The sequence below is a fragment of the Argiope bruennichi genome, chromosome 8 (assembly GCF_947563725.1).
Source record: "Argiope bruennichi chromosome 8, qqArgBrue1.1, whole genome shotgun sequence".
Classification (NCBI taxonomy): Eukaryota; Metazoa; Arthropoda; class Arachnida; order Araneae; family Araneidae; genus Argiope; species Argiope bruennichi.
The window spans coordinates 21,156,156-21,178,670 of NC_079158.1; the positions used below are offsets into that span (position 1 = coordinate 21,156,156).

The following is a 22,515-nucleotide window of genomic DNA, read 5'->3' on the forward strand; positions in this document are numbered from 1 at the left end:
CTCTTTTGAGATATTTTTATAAATGGCAGAAAGGTATTTGATACTTGAAAAAAAATCTACAAAACATCCAAATAGATGGCATTGGTATGATAAAAATTATCACAAAATGGATTATTATAAGCAATTATGACTAAAATAAAAAAACGTTTTAAATTTAAACAATTATTTGTTATTTAAAAACATTTCTAGCGTTTCAACCTGTTTTGCCACAGAACTCTTGGTTTAGTTATATTTATGAATTTGATGTTGAGGGCCTACTTATAAATTAGTAAGATTGACGTTTTTCTTTTTTTGTTTTTAATTATATCTGGTTTGACTTCTATTGTAAGAATAAATACATAACTATACATCTGTTATTATATCCCCCCCCCTTCTGTTGTCAATATATTATAAATGCAGACAAATAACATAACTCAAAAACATGTTGAAGGAATGATTTATTTATAGTGATAGAAATTGTACTTCAACATTTTCTGACGCATAGTGACACTGAATAATTACATTGCAATCAAAATCTTTTTAATATACTGTGTATATGAATACAGTGAAAAAAATTTAAGTACATCACTTACAATTTGCGAAACAACTTGCAAAGAATTATTCATTTAAGTTAGTTAAGATCACAGTGTAATCTAACAAAGAAAAGCTTCATCCACTGAGTTACTGTTTATTATATATATATATATATACAAGTTTAAATGATAATATTTGAATAATTAGAGAAATCAATATATATGAGCACTGAAGGAGCAAATTACTTATGATATTACAGATTAAGTATTCAACTAGAAAGTAGTTTCGAATTTGTAAACTTGTCCAACATTTTACAAGAAATATGGGCAAGCTCTAAACACCATATTTAATGCATCAAGTTCACTATTTATGGTGACAGGACTAGATAAGTTTATCAGCCACATTTATATTCCATGTATATTTTAAGTGCAAAGCAATCATAAATGATATTTAGGATGTGAAACTGAACAATTTATGAAATTTACTGCAGAAAAAAAGGAATGGATTTATTCAGTTTCAGAACAAATATTTTAAGAATTATTATCTATTGGTCTTATGAGATTATGCTTGATGATATAAAAATTGATTTATAAGATTATTGAGAAATATTTTAGGAAATAAACTCCTGCTTTGATTTGATGCATAATGAAGCATGGCAACAATTATAAAATTTTCCAAACATGATTAAGATATTTGTAATATCACATATATAGATATGGATTTCCAATTATTATTCCAATATAACATGCATCACATTTTTAAATATACTGTCTTACAGACATCAAGCAATACTTATTATCTGTACAGACAGACTATTTTTCATAGCAGTTTCTTCAATAACACAATAAAAATAATGTACATTATATACATTTATTATCAAACATGCAATAGTAAATTTTTTTGTTTTAAAAAGCTGTTATGATTTATTTTCGGGTGTGTTTTATAAATATTCTTCTGTAAATGACCAATTATATAGCAAGAAAATATTGAAAAAAAATTTATAAAGGCATAATATAATATTATTAGTTTATTTTTTCTCTTAAATTGCATTAAAAATCCTGAAGAACATTTTGGTTCTAACTTCTGTTTATAAAATTAAACAAATTTAATTATCTGAAAGACTGTTTCTGAGGCTTAAAATTCAAAAATACTTTCCAAATTATTAAATATATTCTTATTGAATTCGAATACATCATTATATCTTAATATAAAATGCGGTTATTGTGGTTAAATTTGTACTTATTTGGCATTGATATTGCACTAGATTATTTCCAAGCGCATATCAAATGAAATATCACAAATATTTGGTTCTTTTCATTGAAATAGTAGAAACAAAAAACTGCTCTTAGCAAACGTCGATGAATATCGTTTTATCTCTTGATATTTATTCACCGATTTGCAAGAAGCCAATTTTCATTGTTTTATTTCACCATGGCAATAGACATATTTCACAGTAAATAGACATAAAAAACATATTTAAAGGTTATTATTTACCTATGGCTATGATGTGTTCAACTTAAATCGTTCGAACACATTTTCCTGAAAGTTTGCATGCATTCGGAAACATTTGTAAGAGTTCACAATTTCTGGAAGTGTTTTAAAATAATCTATTTTAGTTCAGTCACATGTGGCGTCTTGGTACTGCACCGAGTACGAGGATGGAAATTCATATTCAAAGTTACTGCGTTCTCAGCTGCAATATAGCTAATTTAAGCGGAGTGGGGCTGTTTTTTCATTCTTTTACCTTTGTCTTTCTGATCGCGGGTCTTTTGTTTTAAGGTTATGTTTTCCTCTATGGAATTTTTTTTTAGAAAACACAGATTCCGCTTTTGCATTTGTGGGGATCAGTCATTCAAGTTTTAGTGATGCTGTTTCTCTTTTATTTAAATACCGATAACTCAGAGACAATGTTTGAAATTTATTTCTTCGATTCCAGTTTGTTGTAGCAGATACATTTTTTTTTTTTTTTTTTTTTTTTTTTTAACCTGGGAAGAAGGAACAAATTTGAACTCCTCATCAAAACACAAGTTCCTTTAATTATTATATGTAATCATCCATAAAGTGAATAAACGACCACCAAGTTTGTTATCAAGACGAACTATAATGTTCTCTGAACACATACAAACTTTCAAAATAAGTATGAAAATTTTACGGATATTGTTGAAAAGGTTAAATCTTTTTATAATAATAATTTCTTTCAAGATAAAGATATTAAGTTCGCGTAGGCACAGAAAAATAGTTGAGCTAATTTTGATGAGCATTATTCGGAATAGATTTTTTTTCATCTTTTGCAAAAGTATTTACAACCACCATTCATTATTATCAAACAAACACAATGCAAGGTATAGAAAGCCGTATATAATCAATCTAAAACAGCCTTACTTGAGCTCTTTTACTAATCAATCTAACACAGAGATGAAAAATTGAAGTTAATGCTTTGCAGGTGAAACTTAACAATCTAAATGATGGAACCTCTTTAGTACTAAGAACGTACTGATGCCACAATATTAATTATCGAGAATAAATTCAAACCACGAAGAATCGATTTTATGTCCAGTGTCGAAATCTTGTACATTTGCTGAATTCGTGCTTAAAAAATTGTTCTCTGGGAATGAATGCTGCAATTAATTATTCGATAAATTTAAACACCTTTTCCTTTAAAAGCATTTGTGTATTTACATAAGCCGTGTACAAATTGAAACTAACTAAAATACTCTTTTCTAAATAGATGTTAACGAGTCGTATTCTTCAGTGTATGTTTTACTAAAAAATATCACTTAAGATTTGTGATCTAAGTGATAAGAAATTATATCTTTTAAGCCTAAATACCTTATAAAGTTGTGATTATTAAAAAATATCGATTTTTTTGAAAAATTGTTTTTTAATGCTTGATACTTTAATAAGTAATTGGCCCAGAAAACAGAATGGAGCATCTTTTTTTTTTTTTTTTTTTCTTCCGAATTTAAAGTATTGTTATCGTCAGAAAGTCTGAGCTTGAGATTTCGCTATTGGTTTAGAACCAAGTTCGAAAAACTTTGGAATTATGTCTGTCCGTCTATGAACAGGAAAAACAGAAGAAAAAAAAATGCAACAACGTGGCATGATGAAATTTGGTATGCGGTTTTAATACCACAATTGTTGATTTCTGTTAAATTTTAGACAAAATCCATCTGCAGGAAAGCTGTCTTATATATCTGTGTATCTCAATTGGTAACTCAATGGAAAGTATGACGGATAAAATTAAGGATTTATTTTTTATCATCAGAATTGCAGACCTATTCCATATTTTGTATAAAATTTCATAAAAGGTTCGATAACCAATCAATTCCCGTACATGTGAAATCGATTGTTTGAAGACTCAACAACTCGAATAGATTAAATTTGATTAGTAATCTCATCATCAATGAAAATCGATGGAAAAAAAGTCCAAAATGCGTATTCATATTTTTTCATTATATTAGTAAAAAACGCGCCATATTAATATGCGAGAAAATTAAGAATAACACTCCTGCTGATTTTTTTCTCGCTAGTGAAAGGACATTAGAGAATCACTCAAATTGTTTGTTTTCTTTCATCCACATTTTTTTGTTTGTCTTCATCCTAATGAAGATTATGTATTCTTATATATAGGAAATCTGAAAAAAAGTTAGTTCATTTCTAAAGACACATCATAAGATAGTCAAATTATCATTTGCTAAAAGTTTTCTCTTCTAATCATGGGTTAACCTTGGCGAATGTGCATTTCAGTAGTATTTTCACATTTTTGTACACTCGGAACTTGCAGCGTAAAATATTTCTGGGGCCAATTACTTAGTAAATCACATGTAAGCAAATTATGACTCAATCTTTTTGAAAATAATTTTTAATATTCTCTTTTGTTGAAATTGCGTCGATTGAAAGAGAAATTAATGTCTTTTTCCCATATTCTTAGAAAAAAGTGATAGAGTCATTAAATAGCTTATCAATTATTTTTCAACAAATGGCTGTACAAATACCAAAGATATATTAAAGAGTTTGAAAATGGTTTTAAAAAGGATGAAATTTTTTTACCTATCAGCCTTAAACCATTATTCCGAAGAAAAAAAAATATTATGAAGTAAAATAAACTAAGAAATTTTCAACTTCAAGTAAGAACATAAAAATTATTGTTTTAAAGAAATTAACTCCGTCCTGAGTCTAATGAAATTGCACACGGAACAATAGATAAGCATAGTACAGACAGCAAGATGAACTTCGTACAAGTAAGAACATATAATTACAAACAAAATTTGTATTCCAGCTATTATTGACTCAACTACAATATTCAACGTCCGTCCAGGCAAGTCCTTAGGTAATTTGCACAACATTCTGCAGCTGATTTTGACCGAATACAAATTGGTAGCATAAAATCTCATTGATAAAAAAACATCTTTATCTAATGTGCAGATAAACTATAAGATATCATTTACAACTTTTTAAAGACTATAAATTCATGTTTATATTTGACATAGCGTTCGTTTTAAAAAAAATCCTGTTTTAAATATTTTTATTGATAGAAGATTCAGTTTTCATAAAAGTAGCAGCAACACGAGATTATATTATAAACTTACATTACAACATTTGAATGTACAACTTTGTAACGAAATAATTTTTTATTTAAATATATTTTAAGAACCATCTTGGAATTTTTATTTGCAATCATAAATAACTATTGGTAAAGGGAGCAATGTTATAAACATAAATATATTTTTCTTAATTTAAAATTTTCTGACACTATTTACTTTTATTTTTTTTTTATTGTTTAATAATTTTGTGGTTCAATATTATATGTATATATATATACATAGTTTGCGTTCAATAGTTGTGTTTTACAAACTTTTAATTACTCCAATATATACAAAATATTTGAGCAAATAAATGTGCTGTGGAAATGACTTTCAGCCACAGCGAAGGGATATCATATTTCTTGAGTGCTTATTAGCGGTTCAAAACATTCCTAATATTTTTCGACTAAAGTAGGTTTTGCGCATCCTCGAAGAATCTCCGAATCTTTAAATTGTTTGAATTTTATCTAATTAGTCCTTGATGAAGTTCTAGGAGATCTGTGCTCTGGTCAATTCCAACCGACTGCAAAGTCCCAAACATGATTTCACTCCGATTCCGACCGATTGCAAAATCCCAAACATGACTTCTGGCCGATTTCAAAATCCTAAACACAACTTCTGCCCGACTGCAAAATCCCAAATATAACTTCTGGCCGGTTGCAAAGTCACAAACATAACTTCTGACCGATTGCAAAATCCCAAACATGACTTCCGACCAATTGCAAAATCCTAAACACAACTTCTGCCTGATTCTGGCCGATTGCAAAATCTCAAATATAACTTCTGACCGATTGCAAAGTCTCAAACACATCTTCTGGCTGATTGCAAAGTCTCAAACACATCTTCTGGCTGATTGCAAAGTCCTAAACATGACTTATGGTCGTTTCCGACCGATTGCAAAATCTCAAATACGACTTCTGCCCGATTCCGACCGATTGCAAAGTCCCAAACATAATTTCTGACCTATTTCGACCAATTGCAAAGTCCCAAACATGTCTACGCGCAACTCAAGAGATGCCCAAGTCATGGAAACAAGATGCAAGATCAATGGGTTCGCGTCTCAAAACTTTTTCCTTTTTAAAACTAGAAGCTCCTTTATCCAAACGAAGCGGTAAATATTTGAACAATCATTTTTTATGATATCCATTTATATGAAACAATTCTTTGCCTTCTTTATTTGGAATAATAAAAGCTCACCGAAAATAAATCCTTTTTTATGGATTTTGATTTGTTTATCCTACAGTTTTCAATTTCACAATCTTTAAAACATTATTTCCTTGAGATTCAAGTTTCAAAGATTCTCCTGCAAAAAGAGACTACTTTTTAGAAAATCGATTATTCTTTATCATGTTTTTAACGTCAAGTTTTTCTAATTTTTATCAGTTATATTATTATACAGATCTCATCATCAGTTTTGCCAACAAGCACTTAAGAATATGTAGAACATACTTATTTTTAAGAAAGATAAGTTTGTACCTCCATAGCACGATGCCAATATAAAAATCTAAGTGGTCAGAATTATTTCACAATAGTGTGCGATTTTTTAATAATGCTACGGGATAATAATACTAAATGTTCTCTTTATATTTCTTCATTTATTAATAACAAAACTTGAGGTCATTCTTGTTTTTATAACCTTCATAGAATCAATGGAAATCCGATGCAATTGTAAATATTTATATAAAAATTCAGAAAATGAAAGCTAAAGAAAAAGATCAGTCACAAGTTGACAAAAAAAATTACATAATACATAATACTAATAATAAAAATGAGTTACATAATTGCATGTTAAGATTTAAAGTGAAACTAATTTTTTCAATATCTGACATTTTTAATCAAGACTTTAAAAAAAAGGTACTGCCAGCAAATTTTAATTGTGTAGCTATTACTTGCCAGATTTGATACCTTAGAAACAATTGAACGTTTGGCGAAAATGGCGCGAATTTTTCAACTGGGCAATGCTTGTACTTAGTTCTAATCCTTCTTTATCTAGCCTCTAATGAATGAGATTCTGGGGCATTTCAAAATTAGTTAGTTTCTTTCCATATTGTTATGACTGAGTGGATACATCCTTAATAGCGATATTACGAACCAAGTTACAGAACAGAGTTGGAGAGCAAAAAAAAATTTTTATGCAACAATTCCGTTCCCACCAGAGTGTTCGTCAATATCAGAGCAGAGTTTGCGCCAATAGCGCAAAGATCACAGGGTTAGAAAGGAAAGCGGTCTAGGTCGATGCGTTTGGAGAGAGGAGAAAGGAATGTGTCAAGTATTTCTGAGATGAGCTGTCTTTTTGAGAAGAGGAACAGATGTGCTGGTTACGCGGACACGCCTGGACTTATATTTCTCAGATCTCTTTACACAGGCAGACGGAAAAGATCATTCCGAAAATCTGGAAGGAAAAAAAACAAGAGTAGCATTACTCCAACATCTGCTTAAGATATCAAACAATATATTAACCCATCAGCAGACGCAAATATGCAAGATATTTATCTCATACATATAACAGAACAGATAACATGTTTTTATAGAGAACAAAAATTTAAGGGTTTGCTGTAAAAAGGAGGTAACTCAAATTATTCAGTTTTGCAGAAAGCCATAAAAAACGCTTGAAAATTCTAAATTCCAAATTGTGTGAAGATTTGATGAATCTTCTTAATTGTTCCTACCTATTAAGACAGTATTTTCATTTAAAAATATATTTCGAATATGCGCGGCATATGTTGGAATGTTGGAGCTACCTCTTTCTTACACCAAATAGATAGTCTGTCTACCTCTGTGAAAAATATTTCACAGTAAAAATGCAGTTTGCTATAATATTATTTTATTTAAAGTAAACCAACAAAATATACATACAACTTGGCTTTAAAAACGAAATTATATTCCTATGAATCATCACATTCTTCCTCTGTAACGCCAGGCTCATTTGCTGCGTCGTCGGGTTGTAGGCCATCGTAGAACTACATATCATTTTGTGGGACGTATTTGCGAGCTGGTTCCATTACATTTTTATATTTTGGGCTCTTAAGTGGAAAGGAGTGGGAGTAAGATGGCTGAATTTTGTTTAACTTATTGTTTTGCTACTGACTAATCCAACACTTTCTCTACATAATAAGTTTCTTGCATTAATTTGAGATTTTTCATAAGTAAAAACTCTATATTTCGTTATCAAGTACTTTTGTTGCCATTAGAAATGATGTAAGGAGTTTTCAGGAAGAAACCTTTTAATATGTCAACGAAGTTGAAAATCATTCCTTGGGTAACTTTAGTAACAACAAACTTTTCACTTGTCGTCTCTATGATACCAGTATATGCACAAGGTAGAAAAACTCTTTTTACTTCCTTGTTTTTCAATGTTTTCAAAGGTATGATCGATAGGGGGAAATGGCGGTAACTCCAGGAGCTACCTCTAATGCAACAAACTAATGAGATAGACAACTCCATCGCATGAGTAAAGCGAGAACAAACAATTGCAGCTACATCTTTCTGGCACCAAACAAATGAAGTTTTTTTTTTTTTTTTTTACACCATATGATAGTATATGTAATTTCAAATTCCCGTAGGTTGGAGCTACGTCCTTTTTGTTGCAAATCCTTCAATTGCATTTATTTTTATAAAATCTGTTAAATGCTAGCTTCATATTGATTATATCAAAATTACAATAAGTGAAGTTAAAAAAATATATATGTTTCTACATTAGCATATCTGGAAAATATGTGTGATCTTTCACTGCGTGCCCGCTGGAGGTTAAAGATATTTTACGGATAAAGATAATTCAAAACTGTCCCAATTATAAGTTAGTATAACTAATTGCTGAAATAAGATGGTAAGATTTACCGATAATAATATACGGAAGTTTAGTTTCGTCTGTCGTGGAAAAAGTATAGTGAATAAGAATACGATGGCTAGGGTCGGCTATAAAATTTTTTACCTTTTTGTGTAAAAACTTTGCTGTATTTCAGAGCTAAAGTCGTCACTTCACTCCTAACCCCCCCCCCCCACACAAACACACACGATAAAAAGTAAAGATTTTAAAAGTTGAAGGGAAGGCAATTTAAGTGTCATTTATTTAATATTTTTAATTAATAAATTTTATCTCTATTTGTATAAAATTATATAAGCATCCATAAAAAAAATATCAAAGAAAAATATCTGAAAACTGATTACTAAAAACTTTATTACTGATTATTAAAACCCTCTCGATTCCAGCGCGGCGGTTTGGGGCGGTTTGAGAATTTGCCCTATAATATCCACGTGGGACGGTTTGGGGCGGCTGGCTAGCTGTTTTAGGGGAGATGGGTATTAAAAGAGGCTGCTCTACTGAAGACTCCAGGAGGTCCTCGTTATCTTCGACAATCGCGGCTTTTTCACAGTAGTTTCCCCTGTGCCTTAGGGCGGTAGGGGTTGAGGAGGGATTCAGTAAATAGGTTGTTGGCGTACATTTTGTATTTTGAAAGGGTTTTAGTTTCTATTTTCACGTGTTGTTAGCTCAAAATTGGAAAGATTTTATGGCCATTTATAAAAGAAATTTTCCACTGAAGCTCTCTGGTAACGATGAATGATATATAAGGATACCGACACGTTGTTTATTTTTCGGACAAGCATCAGAAGCCCTTTTCAGTAGTAAGACTATTGTAATGATATAAAGACAAACCATTGCATTGACACTGCGGCCTATTCACATCGCAGTTTTCTCACAAAATGGGTAGCGACAGTTGTTACTATGGAAGGAAGTCGTTTTACACTCCAAGCATCTTATTCTTTCATCAAAGGACTGTCGGAAATTCTGAGGCCGTGTTCAAACTACCGCTTTTAAAATAGAATTTAAAAAAAAGATTGAGAGTATTTTTTATCGCCCTCTTCAAAGAGTTATATAAATACTGAGTTCCTTTTTAGAATGCCATTCTGAAAATTTCTCTTCAGTTGTGAATTGCTACTCTTTATTTTATGTACTGCGAATCGGGTGTTTGGATTATCAGAGTAATTTTTCTATTGAAACGCTTATTATTTCTTCATTATGAGTAAAAGAAATCTTGAACACACTGAAGAAGAAATTAAAGCAATTTTACTTGATTCTGATGAAAGTGACAGTGATCTATCAGATGATGGTTGGTCAAAAAATGATACTTTAGCTGATCTCTCGTTTATTCAAAGCAAAGAAGCAGGAGATGAAACTAACGTCGGTCAGATGAACGAGAGAGAGAGAGATGAGGAGTCAAAAAATGTTATATAATGTACATATTATCAAAAATTTGCAAATGATTCCCTCGTGTGTAAATCTGGGGAAATTTAACATGAAGCTTTCGTTTAAAAATTTATCTTGTCTTAACAATACTATAGAAAACTTCACATAACATTTTAAAATCAGAAATTCAGCTTGAAAAATTCAACATGACAGTTCATACTAAAAAAGTAATATTTATGATTAATGTAATTTTAAATGTGTAAAATCTTCATATTTAGTTTATAAAGAATGTAATGTTTTAGTAAAATGTTCAGGCTGAAAACTGAAGGAATGTATTTTCGAAATATATTTCGCTGAGTAATTTTTCCTCCGAATTTTATTTCATAAATGTTTGTATTTCATTATTAAATGAAGTTTTAAAAATATGTTAACTCATCTATCGAAACAATTCGATAGATGAGGTGGTTTTGGGGAAAAAAAATGTGAAAACTTCTTTAAAAATTTAATTAAAGTTCTAAAACTTTTCTCTTAGTTTCACTATCGTAAATGCAAAATAATATTTTATATTTAAAAATTCAATAAAGATAATCGTTTATACTGAAAAAAAAAAATGCTAAAGACAATAAAAAAAAAAATCTTAGCTGAGTGTTGAAAGAACATATTATTTTCTAAACATCTTTCAAAAAGAGCAATAACATTTTTTTTATCCAACGAATGTTTTTATTTTGGTATTAAATGAAGATTTAATACATTATCTTGTTAATCACTGAAAAGCATTCACATCTATACTATGTTAAAAAATGAACTAATTGCATTGATATATATATAATGTATGTTTTACATTACTATGTAAAAAAATTTTACATGGTAATATATGACATATTATTTAATTTTGGCAACAAAAAAATGTAAAAGCCTATTGAGAATTAAATGAAACATAAAAATGTTTTTGAAATTGCTAGTAAAGCAAGTTTTTATTTAAATAGTTGTAAGCCTAACATAAAACTTACAAAAAAAGAAACATATTTTCTAAATTATAGAATAAATTTCAAATTTTTTGTAAAAAAAAAAAAATACCCCACAAAGATGATGAGCGAAACACTTCACACTAAAAAATATAAATACATTGGAATAAAACTCTTAAGCTGATGGAAAATTAATCTCGTTGTCGAAAACCGCAAGGCAATTATTCAAGGTAGAGCGTCGACAGTTTTATTACTTCAGAGTGAGGGGTTAAACTGCCCCTCAGCTAGGAAGAGTCCATGTCTTTCAGAGCCATGCTGAAAAAGTCTGGATGTTAAAGGGAGTGCCACTTGAAAAGTGCTTGGATGTTAAAGAGTTAAAAAAAAACTAAAAACTTATTAAAATGTAGTTTCCAACTAATACGAAATTCACACAATATTATGACTTTAAAATGCTATTAAAGAAATTCTATAAATATTCCAGAAAATGGAGCATTTTTAACAAATAAATTTTACCTGTGCATGCGGGAATATAGCAAATTTTTTTCTTTCACAATTTCAAAACCAGTTATCTAGGACAAATTATATAAAAATCTCAGTCGAATACCATTAAGATTCAGAAAATGTATGATGCTTCATTTACTGCAATATATGATATGCAATTCATTTATAAATATGAAGTAGCATTTAGAATGTTTCTAGCCTTTAATAGAATCCAGAAGAATTACGAAAGAAAATCTATTTGTGGAAAGACCCACATATTGTAGGTTTTCTTGATAAGCAAATGAAATTCCGCTCAGTATGATGCCGATATCTTTTTGAATCTTAATGGTATTCGGCTGGAGTTTTTATATGAATTGTTCTAAATATCTGGTTTTGAAATTGTGATAAAAAAAAAAAAGAAATATGAAGATACACTATATTTCGCACATGCAGAATTAAAATTAATTTTCTGAAAATGCTCCTTTTTCCTCGAATATTAACAGAATTCTTAATGAGGCCTTTTTAGAATAAAATAAGATAAGATCTTTATGTTAAGAATAAAGTATTATTGTTTCAATTCGTATTCGTATGTTATATGAATTTCGTATCATTTATTTGGAAATTCTTCATTTTAATAGTAAAACACTTGCGGTAAAATTTATGATTCTTAAAAAAAGCCACTTTGTCATCCTGAAAATATGTGTTATGTTTATGAAAATGCACAAAGAAAACAAAGAAAGAAATCACTATCGAAAGATTTGAATTAATATCTATTTTTTTAAACGAGGTAAGCCAAAAATTTTATTTATTTATTCATTCACCCCTTTTTTTTTTCCTTCATCAATTTCTGGGCGATTCCCTAAATATAATTTCGATTAAATAATCTTCGAGTAAAATATAAATTCAAACATACTTTTTGCAAGGTTAAACTTCAAAGACAATTCTGTTATTGTAGTTGCTTATGGCACTTGTTATAGACAAGCCCGCTGACCAATTCAGCGATTTTAAACCGAGTTTTAGAGTCTATTGTTTCAGTAGCACCTTTCAGGATCAAGAGTACGTCTTGGCTACTCATGCGTCATAGCCCTTTTCACGGGGCGGACTTCATTCCTATATTTCATTCACTCCTCTACAGATCGTAATTTAGACCTGAAACAGAGAACGATCACCTCTGATCCAGTACCCCCAATGATATTGTCTCGATTTGAAGAAATTTGTGGCTAATTCAGATTTATATGTGCACTAGCCACCTTATACACGGAGAGTCTTCGGCCCCACGGGTTCGAACTCACAACCCAAGGGATGTGAATTCAACGCCCTACCAACCAGGCTATCCCGGCCTCAAGATAATTTATAAAGATATTCTATAAAAAGCCTAAACTCGCCGAATACGTTTGAGAATTTAATGTATATCGCGCAAGTTTTCTTGCTTTTAGGCATTGAAGAAATGATATCTATTGGCGATATTAAAGAGTATTGAAGAATGCTTTTCAATCAAAAGAAATTTTTTTTATATTATTTTTGTTTACACTGACGATATAAATAATCTTTTGGAATTTTTACATACATATAAATGTACTTACTTCCAGAGCTGCCACTATGCATCCGAGACCAAGGAAAAGCATACTTTCCTCTTTCAAGTATTCTTCCAATTTGATTTTACAACCCTTGAAAAAACATAGATGTTAGATCTCTTCACACAACTAGAAGATTTTAGCATAAATCATTTCTTAGAAAATAACGTGAAAAATCTACTCAATATCTCTTAGTATATTCATAAGGTTATTAATAGAATGTATCATTAGCGAACAGGGTTTTTTTTTTCGAACTCTAATCTTAATGTAAAGTTAATTACAGAATAGAAATATTTAATTTAAATGATTATCTCATAAAAAAATAATAATTTCATCATTTGAATTTTAATATGCTCTAGAATTTTATTATATTTATGTTGAAACTTACTTATAATATGCTTATGAGCAGATTTATAAATGTGCATTTTGAGTTGTATGAAATTCAAGATTCACACACAAGAATCAAAATGAATTGAAAAATAATTTCCAAATCAAAATTAATGTTGTGTTGGACGATTTACAAAAATAAAGATGTTTCAATTTATGAAAAATCCAAAAAATAATCTTGAATCGAAATAAAATTTAGTATGATTTGATACAAACAGAAGAGAAACAATAAAGAAATTATTACTATGTTTAAGAAATTGAGAAACTTTTGAAATATTCTTCAAAATTAAATGAATAATGCAGTTTTCTACTGAGACAGTGAAAATAATTATAACTGGTCTCATCTAATTCAAAGGCATATAATGTATACCCGCAGTTCATGAATACAAGCATCCTATCGTGGAGAAAGATATCTTTTCTTCGACAACAAGGAAGGTTGTAAGCCAAAATTTAATTCAAATGGTCGCAAAATCGGTAAAAAAAGAAAGCATTATAGTCTTTAAACATCCAAATGATCCGATATGTTATAAATAACCAGAACTACGGAAAATCAAGTTGTTGGTTTTCCACCACAATATTACTCTCACAATTTCTCCTGACGTCAAATTATCTATCAAAACATCACATTTCAATATTCTAAAAAAGCTACATACAACTTTTTTTTAATGTAAAATTTGTTGAAAGAGCAACGATTCTCAAGTTCCAGAAAAGTGCAATGAGAAGCTACAAAAGCACTGGAGACAGATAATTGCAATATGCATTTACATTTTTGTATTAGCAATGATAAGAATGATTGTTGAATGGGAACTCCAAGTAAATTGGTTCTACTTCACTTGTTCTTCGGTAATAAAAAAAAAAAAATCTGGATATTTTTTTGACATAATAGTACATCTTTACTTGTTTAACAACTAAAAGCACTTAAAAAATATCCGTTCCATTCATCTTCAGTTATCCTATTTTTTTTTTTTTTTTTTTTTTTTTTCCTTCTCTAAATTAGGAATAAATCACATTTTCGAACACTTGGATACTTGGCCGCGCATTTTTTCTTTATTTGTGCTTATGCAATTTCCATTTTCCCTGATTTAAAATGATAAATTAGGCATTAATATTCGACTTTCGTTTCTCTTTTCGTTTTTCTTTTCAAAAACAAATGGCACGCGATGAATATTCCTGACGTTACTTGTTTAAGCAATAAAAAAATTTAAAAAGAAATGAAGGCGCTGAATTTAGTGAAAGTAAGCATTCAAATTTTTTGTTCCAGTGGCTGATTTAGGCATTTTATGGCCCCAGGTACCAGGCATTATAAAAATCTATTTTTTTTTTTTTTTTGACTGGCCAATTTAGCTTCACACTACAAATTTTTTTTTAATTGCTAAGACATGTTGTTTAATGCATGTTATTGGTTTATTTTTTTATTTTAATAATTTGTGAAAATATTTATATATTTAACATCTATATCAAAATTGCATTTATTCATTGCAGTTGATTATGAAGAAATAATAAATTTCAAGCAATCGTAATATTTAAAAAATATTATTTTACAGGATTTACTGAATGGAATATAACATAATCAGTTAATTGAATTATTAATATTCAATTCTAATACATACTTAAATATATTTTACTGAATTTAATAGCGCTTCAATAATTCGTTATAAACATTCATTATTGTTCTAATATTTTATAATTTATAGAATTTGTATTTTTTGCAAATTTATTTGTTAGGTAATTCGGCAAATAATATTTTTAAACTGGCCATCCTGTGGCCGCTCCTCGGCTCGAAAATTAGAAAATCGAAACAAATTGCCATTCGTTTTGGAGCCAAAAGGCAATCGTACTTATATAAAAAATAGCTAATAGGACATCTAGTGTTGGACAGATGAAGCACTTATTTTAAAATAAACAATAAAACTGAGGCCAGCCAATGATACTCACAGATTGATGTCTGAATCTCATGTTCATGCCGTCTTCTTTCTGGCACATACTCTCATTGAGGGGTTGAGGATCCATGTAGGAATCGGGCTGACCAGCATTCCTCAGGACGCAGCAGGTGGGACTGACGTTCTTCTCTTCGTTTTTCTTCTTCCAAGAGCTGTCTGCATAATCACCGCCGTCCCGGACGCCACAGCATTCGAACTATAATTGAAATAAGAGTTATGTAAAAAATGAATTCATACAAAATTACCATTTGAATAGTAAAAGATTATTTTACGAGCATTTATTGATTTTGAATCTGCTCTGACATATTGTCATGTTGCATCTGAAATACCAGAAATGTATATTCTGATGTATAATTTGCTTGAAAATCTTCAGAAAAAAAACACGATATTTACATTCTCACTTAGAAAATACAGAAGGAAAAAATATTTTCACAATAAAAAAAAATTGTCCTCAAGGTTTTCATGCAGCTAAACTCTTTAGAAACACCTGAATCAGAAAATTTATTTCTAGAATTATGTTTATCGATTTGCCGATTTGAGGGGAGTTTCACGGAGTACTTGAACTAAAGATTCTTAACCTCCGGAAATAACAGGTGAGATGGGTAATGGCATGGAAATAAGATTACTTACTAAGTGGTTGTGCAAGAATTAATTTAAAATATAACATAAATTAAAAATTAATTTAAAATATAACATAAATTAAAAATTAATTTAAAATATAACAATTAATTAATAACACATGTGAGAAAAAATTATGTTTATCAGCCTGTTTTTGAATATGATTATACAGGAATGGAAAAAGTTTTACATTTAAAACATTTAAATTTTGATAAGTTATTTTAATATTAAAACGGTAGATTTTTATGAAATTTTGCATATTATTCGCCAAATTTTTGAAATAAAATTCTAAGATGTTGTTGTTAAACTAAAAAAAAAAAAATTGCTTAGTTTCTATCTACTACTAATAAAAACGAACATGTGTGCTTGTTTTCTCTCTACAGGCTAGCCCCTTTGATCTACAATAGCCAAGTTCGATACATATATCTCTAAGGGTGGAAATGTGCACATTAGAGTGATTTTTTAAAATCTTAATTAATTGAAAATGAAGTTGAATTTCGGCGTTTTTCCGCCATAACTTTCGAAAATACTCATGCCGAAAAAATTTTGAAACGTTTGAAATTTTTTTTAAGGAAATGTCTTTTAATTCTACCAATTTAATTGCCGAGTGAATTTTTCTTGAATTTTGGCAATTAAAATTTTTAAGCATAATTTTCAGAAAAAAAATTACATTTTCTAATTGCAATTCAAACCGTTTTCACTGTTCCGTAAAATATTTAATATTTGATTTTCTTCCATTGTTAAAAGCAAAGGAAAAAGAATTCTGTTTAATATCTGTAAATTAAGCGAAGAATAAAAAAGAGAAGTTAGATGGCAGATTATCTGTATAGTTGCTTTTTAAAAGCAATATGATGTCTTGGAAATCCATATTTCTATTCAATTCCACTATTTCATTTCCTCTTGTAGGAAATATAATAAAAAGGAAGGTTTGTACTTGTCAAAAAATGCTACTTTTCGTTTTGATTAAGATTCTGTTTAATTTCAACGATTCTCAAAGTTGAAGGGATAAATCAATAGGATAAAGATTTTGCTTTAGAGACAACGATTCTCAAAATATGAAGGAATATATCAACAGGATAAAAAAATTTGCTAAAGTGGCGACGATTCTTAAAGTTGACGAAATGCATCGACAGAATAAATCTTTTGTTTAAGTGGCAACGATTTTTCAAGGTCTGGATAAATGCATTGATAAGATAAAGGTTTTGCTTAAAAGGCAATGATCCTCAAGATGTGAAAAATAGGAGGGATGCACTGGAGGAGATACCAGGAAGAAGACTTGTTATCTACATCAACATTTTTTCATGAGCGATGACAAAAATGCATAATTTCACAAGGTATTTCTTCGAAAAGAACATTACATAAATAGACTCTATCTATATTCGATCTTCCATAATGGAATAAATACCAGAACATTTTGAAAATAGTAGTGCATCTGTGTATTCTATTAGGTGCAGGATGACTAAAACTCAATTTTCATCCTGTGTGATCCACAATCTAATTTTTAGGTGTTATTCCTGAATTAACAGAAAGAAAGAATAGGTTGATTTCAGATCTCATTTTTTTAATAATTATACTGCTATTACTCACTTTTGTCTGAGCAAGGTCAATAGCTTTTGTGATGGGATCATCTAAGCCATACTTTGTCTTCAAAGTTTCTTTGAATTTGTCCTCGAGATCATAGGTGCCCTTTGAAAAAACAATACAAAAATGAACTGTCATATTGTTCAAGAAAATTAACCTTTATCGAAAACTTATTTTAGATTTTAAAAATTAGTTTGAGAATTATTAATGTTATTGCAACATGAACTAATCACATAAATGCAGAGATATTGAAAATAAATGCACCAATTGTAAGTGATTGTATTTTCTTTATACACAATAATAAGAAGATAACATTTAAACACAATACAGAAAAGTTTTATTGATTTCTTTTGATAAGACGAGCAGTATTCATGATGTGATTCAATTAACAGTCAAGTAAAGATTCATACATCTGCAGTCCGTTCTCCATTGGAAAACAAAGCAAACAATATATTCTAATGAAATGGAGAACAAAATTCAATAAAAAATATTTATTTCACATTGTTTGTTAAGAAATGAACTACCTTACAGATATTGCCCAAGTGACAGGACAAGTCGCAAAGGGCTCTTTAAGCTCCCTTCTATATTGTGTTCAATTATTTTTCGTTTAACCGTCTGTAAGTTACAGCCATTTGTAATCAGTGAAAATGTTTTGAATTACCAGGATATTCAAGTATCTAGATCCTTCCTGTTAAAATACCATTTGTTACATAATTATGATACTGTCAATTTTTATGTCTATAAGGCTTCAAAATTCGCAGCTCGACGTGAAAGGTTGCAGAAAATTTCAATATTATCCCTTGAACATGTGGTTTCAAAAACAGTCAGGAGTCAGAAATTGGACACAATCTTCTTATGAGATGCAAACACAAATTTAAAAGCGCGTCAGATATTCTATTTCTGCAAATTACAGTTTTTACATGCATTAGTAACAATGGGCACAGTTTCGAGCATTAATTGCAAAAAATACTTGTCAGCAATATTGCTGGTAAACAATATATGCATACTTACACGTGCATTTATTGTCTTTCGGGTCTCACTAAATCCTTTACACAAATAAATTTCTATGGAAAAAAGGTTTGTATTAATTTACTGTACCATCTATTAAAATCAGCCTGTTCTAATTCGTCTTGCATAGGTAGAATAGATATCACTATATAACCTGAATTTATACATTCTAGGAAGTAAACCAGAATCTTACGTGAAAAATATAATTTCATATGAGCGCAATAAAATTTTAATTTGACTTGATTTGCTGCTGATAAATAAAAGAGTCCCTCATACCTTTTCTTGGAAGACTACGGCCAGTACCCCAACAGTCAACTCGCAGCCGAGAATTATGAAAAGGAAAATGAAGTACTGAAAAGAAATTAAAGATATTATAAGTATACTGGCATTCACTAGCAGACTTAGTTCATTAATCAAGAATTTGAAATAAAAAATGCAAATTATTTTTACCAAATTCTCTTTTTAATTTCAGAGTAAGTATGTACCTTGCTTATAGTATATTTTCTTCTCGACAATTGATTATATTTTTATACATTTTTTTTATAAAATTAAATCAGCATAATGAGATAGAGTAAAAAAATGAACTTAAATAGCTGAAAGTAGAATTATCGCTAAAAGACCCTGGATGTGAAATAATTAATCGTATTTCAAATATATAAGGCACCTTGTGCAAGACTTTTACCTAATGTTTTGTCAAACTGTGTATTCATATAGGTATATTCTTGACTGAAATTCTTTTACTATAAAGTTAAATTTCATGCAATGACATAACGTATAAAAACATCTACTGGCCATGGAAAATCAGTTTTAAAAAACAGACGACTCGGATTCATGAAAAGCCAGAATTATTTCCTTAAATAGCGGTAAAAAATATCGACATTCTCTCTCTCTCATTTCAGCTTCAGGGAGAGTGACTTCAGTGCGATTCGATATCTTATAATACAGAACCGTTTATGGGCTGAAGCTCTGGGAGATCACTTTATTTGATCCTACCTGAGCTACTATTTTATCTTTTTGAATCATGTGCTGTTGTAGCTTTTGAACCAGAAGCTACTCCACATTGATGCACAGTTCCTTGTAGCTCACCTAACTGATGCACCCACTGATTTCAGGTGTGGCATACAGAAACAAGTTACGTTTACTTGGGCTAATAGTGGATCAGTCATGATGGTCCGGTGCATTGTCTTTCTTGATCGCCTGATATCTTCTTCTAGTGACATATCAAGTCATCTGACATGATGCTTCCTTTGATAATACTCATTGAGCATTGCAAGCATTTCAGTTGCTACTGAAAAAGACCAAGAAATTTCCATTCGCAGAATCTTCCAGAAAATTCATAATTCCTTGCATTCGGGTTGCAACTTACAGATGATACTTCGGAAACTTTCTTTGACCAATGCTGCTTGCCTTAATGATCACTAATTATTAAAACACATAATCCTTTGCATAATCATCTTTTAGTTTGGTATTCTTCGTATACCCTGCTGTATGTGTATTTTATCTCCGACGCTTCATTGAGTCAATCTAAGAAGTCTGGGTACATCCTGCCTTTCCTACAGATACGTAAATCTAGTCCCGAGGTACCTTAAGTGGGTGCATGTATTTAGTTCTGGGTGACTTTGCTGATTTCAATTATATTTACATATAATTTCACTCTTAAGAATAATAATATGTTTTGATGTAATTGCTTCTATCTTCCTATTTTAAAGATCATTCGAGTTCGGTTACCACAGAATTTTGTGATACTAGGGTTTTTTTTTTTTTTTCAAGGATGATAAAAATTTCCTGCCTCTCAAAAACTGGAATGATAGCTCATATTCTTTAGAGTTGGTATACAAAGAGCTCGCTTAATTTATGGCTTTTAAGCAAATGTATGATCAGACTTCCTTTGAGAATTTTTAGAAAATTTCCCTGTTTTCCAAACCAATGGACGAGCATCTTTATCGAGCAAAGCATGCACTACAAGTATTCAATTAGTCACACTTAAAGAAAGGGAGAGGGAATTTCATAATGATATCTAATGATCACTAGCGCCTGTTATAGTTTCGCTGTGCGATCATTTGGGGCCTTTCACTATAGATACAGTTAATTTGACGAGCATATTTTTATAAATGACAGCTGCATATAAAAAAAAAAAATTCGCCCGAGTTCCTGTAATTATATTTTCTATTTAAAATTTTTCACATCAAGTGATGTTTCTAATGATTAATATCACAAAATTATTCAAAATTATTTTTAAAAATTAAAAACCGGAGATAAGTAAAAATAAATCCCATTACAATGCAATATGAGCTGAATGAAATTGAAGATCGTAATAGCTTACTCACCATCACAAGCATGCACTTGTTTTCTTGCATGGCCCCGCAGCAACCGAAGAAACCAACGATGAAGACGAGCGCCCCGATTCCGATGAAGGCAAACGCCAGGTACTGCAGGTGGGCATAGTTCTCGTCCACCTTTAAAAGGCGGAACAGCGACGACTTCTCCTCCTCGATTAAGATGAAGATGCCGAACGCTATCAGGGCGCATCCGGAGAGCTACGGAAACAATCATCATTAAAAAAAATGAACGCTACAATTGTACGTCAAGAAAGCTTAGGGGAAAGAAATTAATAGGAATTCAGCGACAAGCTCGCTACAAACATTGTGACGAGTTTCTTATCTTTTAAATTATAGATTGTGGTGAAAGCTTATAAGCCAGTTAACAACTACACTACCGAGCAATTGCTTTTGTATTGTGGTCATGTTACTGAGCTGCAAACCACAAGGTCCCAGTTCTATCCCCGCTCACAACAATTCACCACATTGGTGACCTCTGACAATGAACCTTCAACCTTCGTACAGCTGTTGTGGCGCCATCTACCCACAGCAATCCAAAGTCGTTCGATTCACTTGATGCAGCAACCCAAAGTCGTCAGACTCACTTGACGCAGCAACAGCAACCACTCAGCTACATACGCTCGCCATAACGCTTGGTGCTACTCAAATGGGTACAGGCGCATTAGAATCAACAGCTAATACATCAGCACCCAACAGCCATATCGTTCGTCTCACCTCCGACTCACTGGAGGGAGAGTCTGTGGTGAAAGCTTATAAGCCAGTTAACAACTACGCTACCGAGCAATTGCTTTTGTATTATGGTTATGTTACAGAGCTGCGAACCACAAGGTCGCAGGTTCTACCCTCGTTCTTACCAATCCGCCACAAGATCGAAAAAATCTTCCTCTTAAAATAGATTACAGTTAGGAATCATAAAAACAGAGTTGCATTAGTTATGAATATAAATCTAAATTGTGTTGATGAGGTAATTTTGTTAGCTTTCAATAAAAATGTATTATTGCGTCATAGTATTTGATACTGCATAATACTTTAAGTGATTGCTTCAGCTTATTACAATACAACATCATTTACGGTAGTACATTTTCATTGTCTCTATTTTTATGTCAAAACTTGAAGAGATTTATCCCTAATTGCGAATTATATTGAGCTAACTTATTCTTTTCCTTCTAGCAAGATATTTAACTATGCTAAATGCCTGACATGGAAGGAAAATACATACTTCTGAAAGGAACAGTAAAACAATAAAATAGAAAACTATGCATAAGTAGATCATTCCGTACATCAGCTTCATAAGGGAACCAAGTATTAATGCTTTTTCAGTACAGCATATGTATCAGATCGT

General features: G+C 30.6%; 1 protein-coding gene across 2 annotated transcripts in view; it reads right to left on the reverse strand.

Annotated features, from left to right (window-relative positions):
- Window positions 1–424: 424 nt before the first annotated feature.
- The window catches only part of LOC129981195 (CD151 antigen-like), a 141,080-nt gene continuing 118,989 nt past the window's right edge, over window positions 425–22,515 (reverse strand). For both annotated transcript variants that reach the window (XM_056091932.1, XM_056091931.1), the window contains exons 3-8: window positions 21,162–21,371; window positions 19,111–19,185; window positions 17,833–17,931; window positions 15,623–15,823; window positions 13,310–13,393; window positions 425–7,488 (exon numbers count right to left, since the gene is read on the reverse strand). In XM_056091932.1, the coding sequence (XP_055947907.1) occupies window positions 7,444–7,488; window positions 13,310–13,393; window positions 15,623–15,823; window positions 17,833–17,931; window positions 19,111–19,185; window positions 21,162–21,371 (714 nt within the window). In that variant the 3' untranslated portion in view covers window positions 425–7,443. The remainder of the gene's footprint in view (window positions 7,489–13,309; window positions 13,394–15,622; window positions 15,824–17,832; window positions 17,932–19,110; window positions 19,186–21,161; window positions 21,372–22,515) is intronic.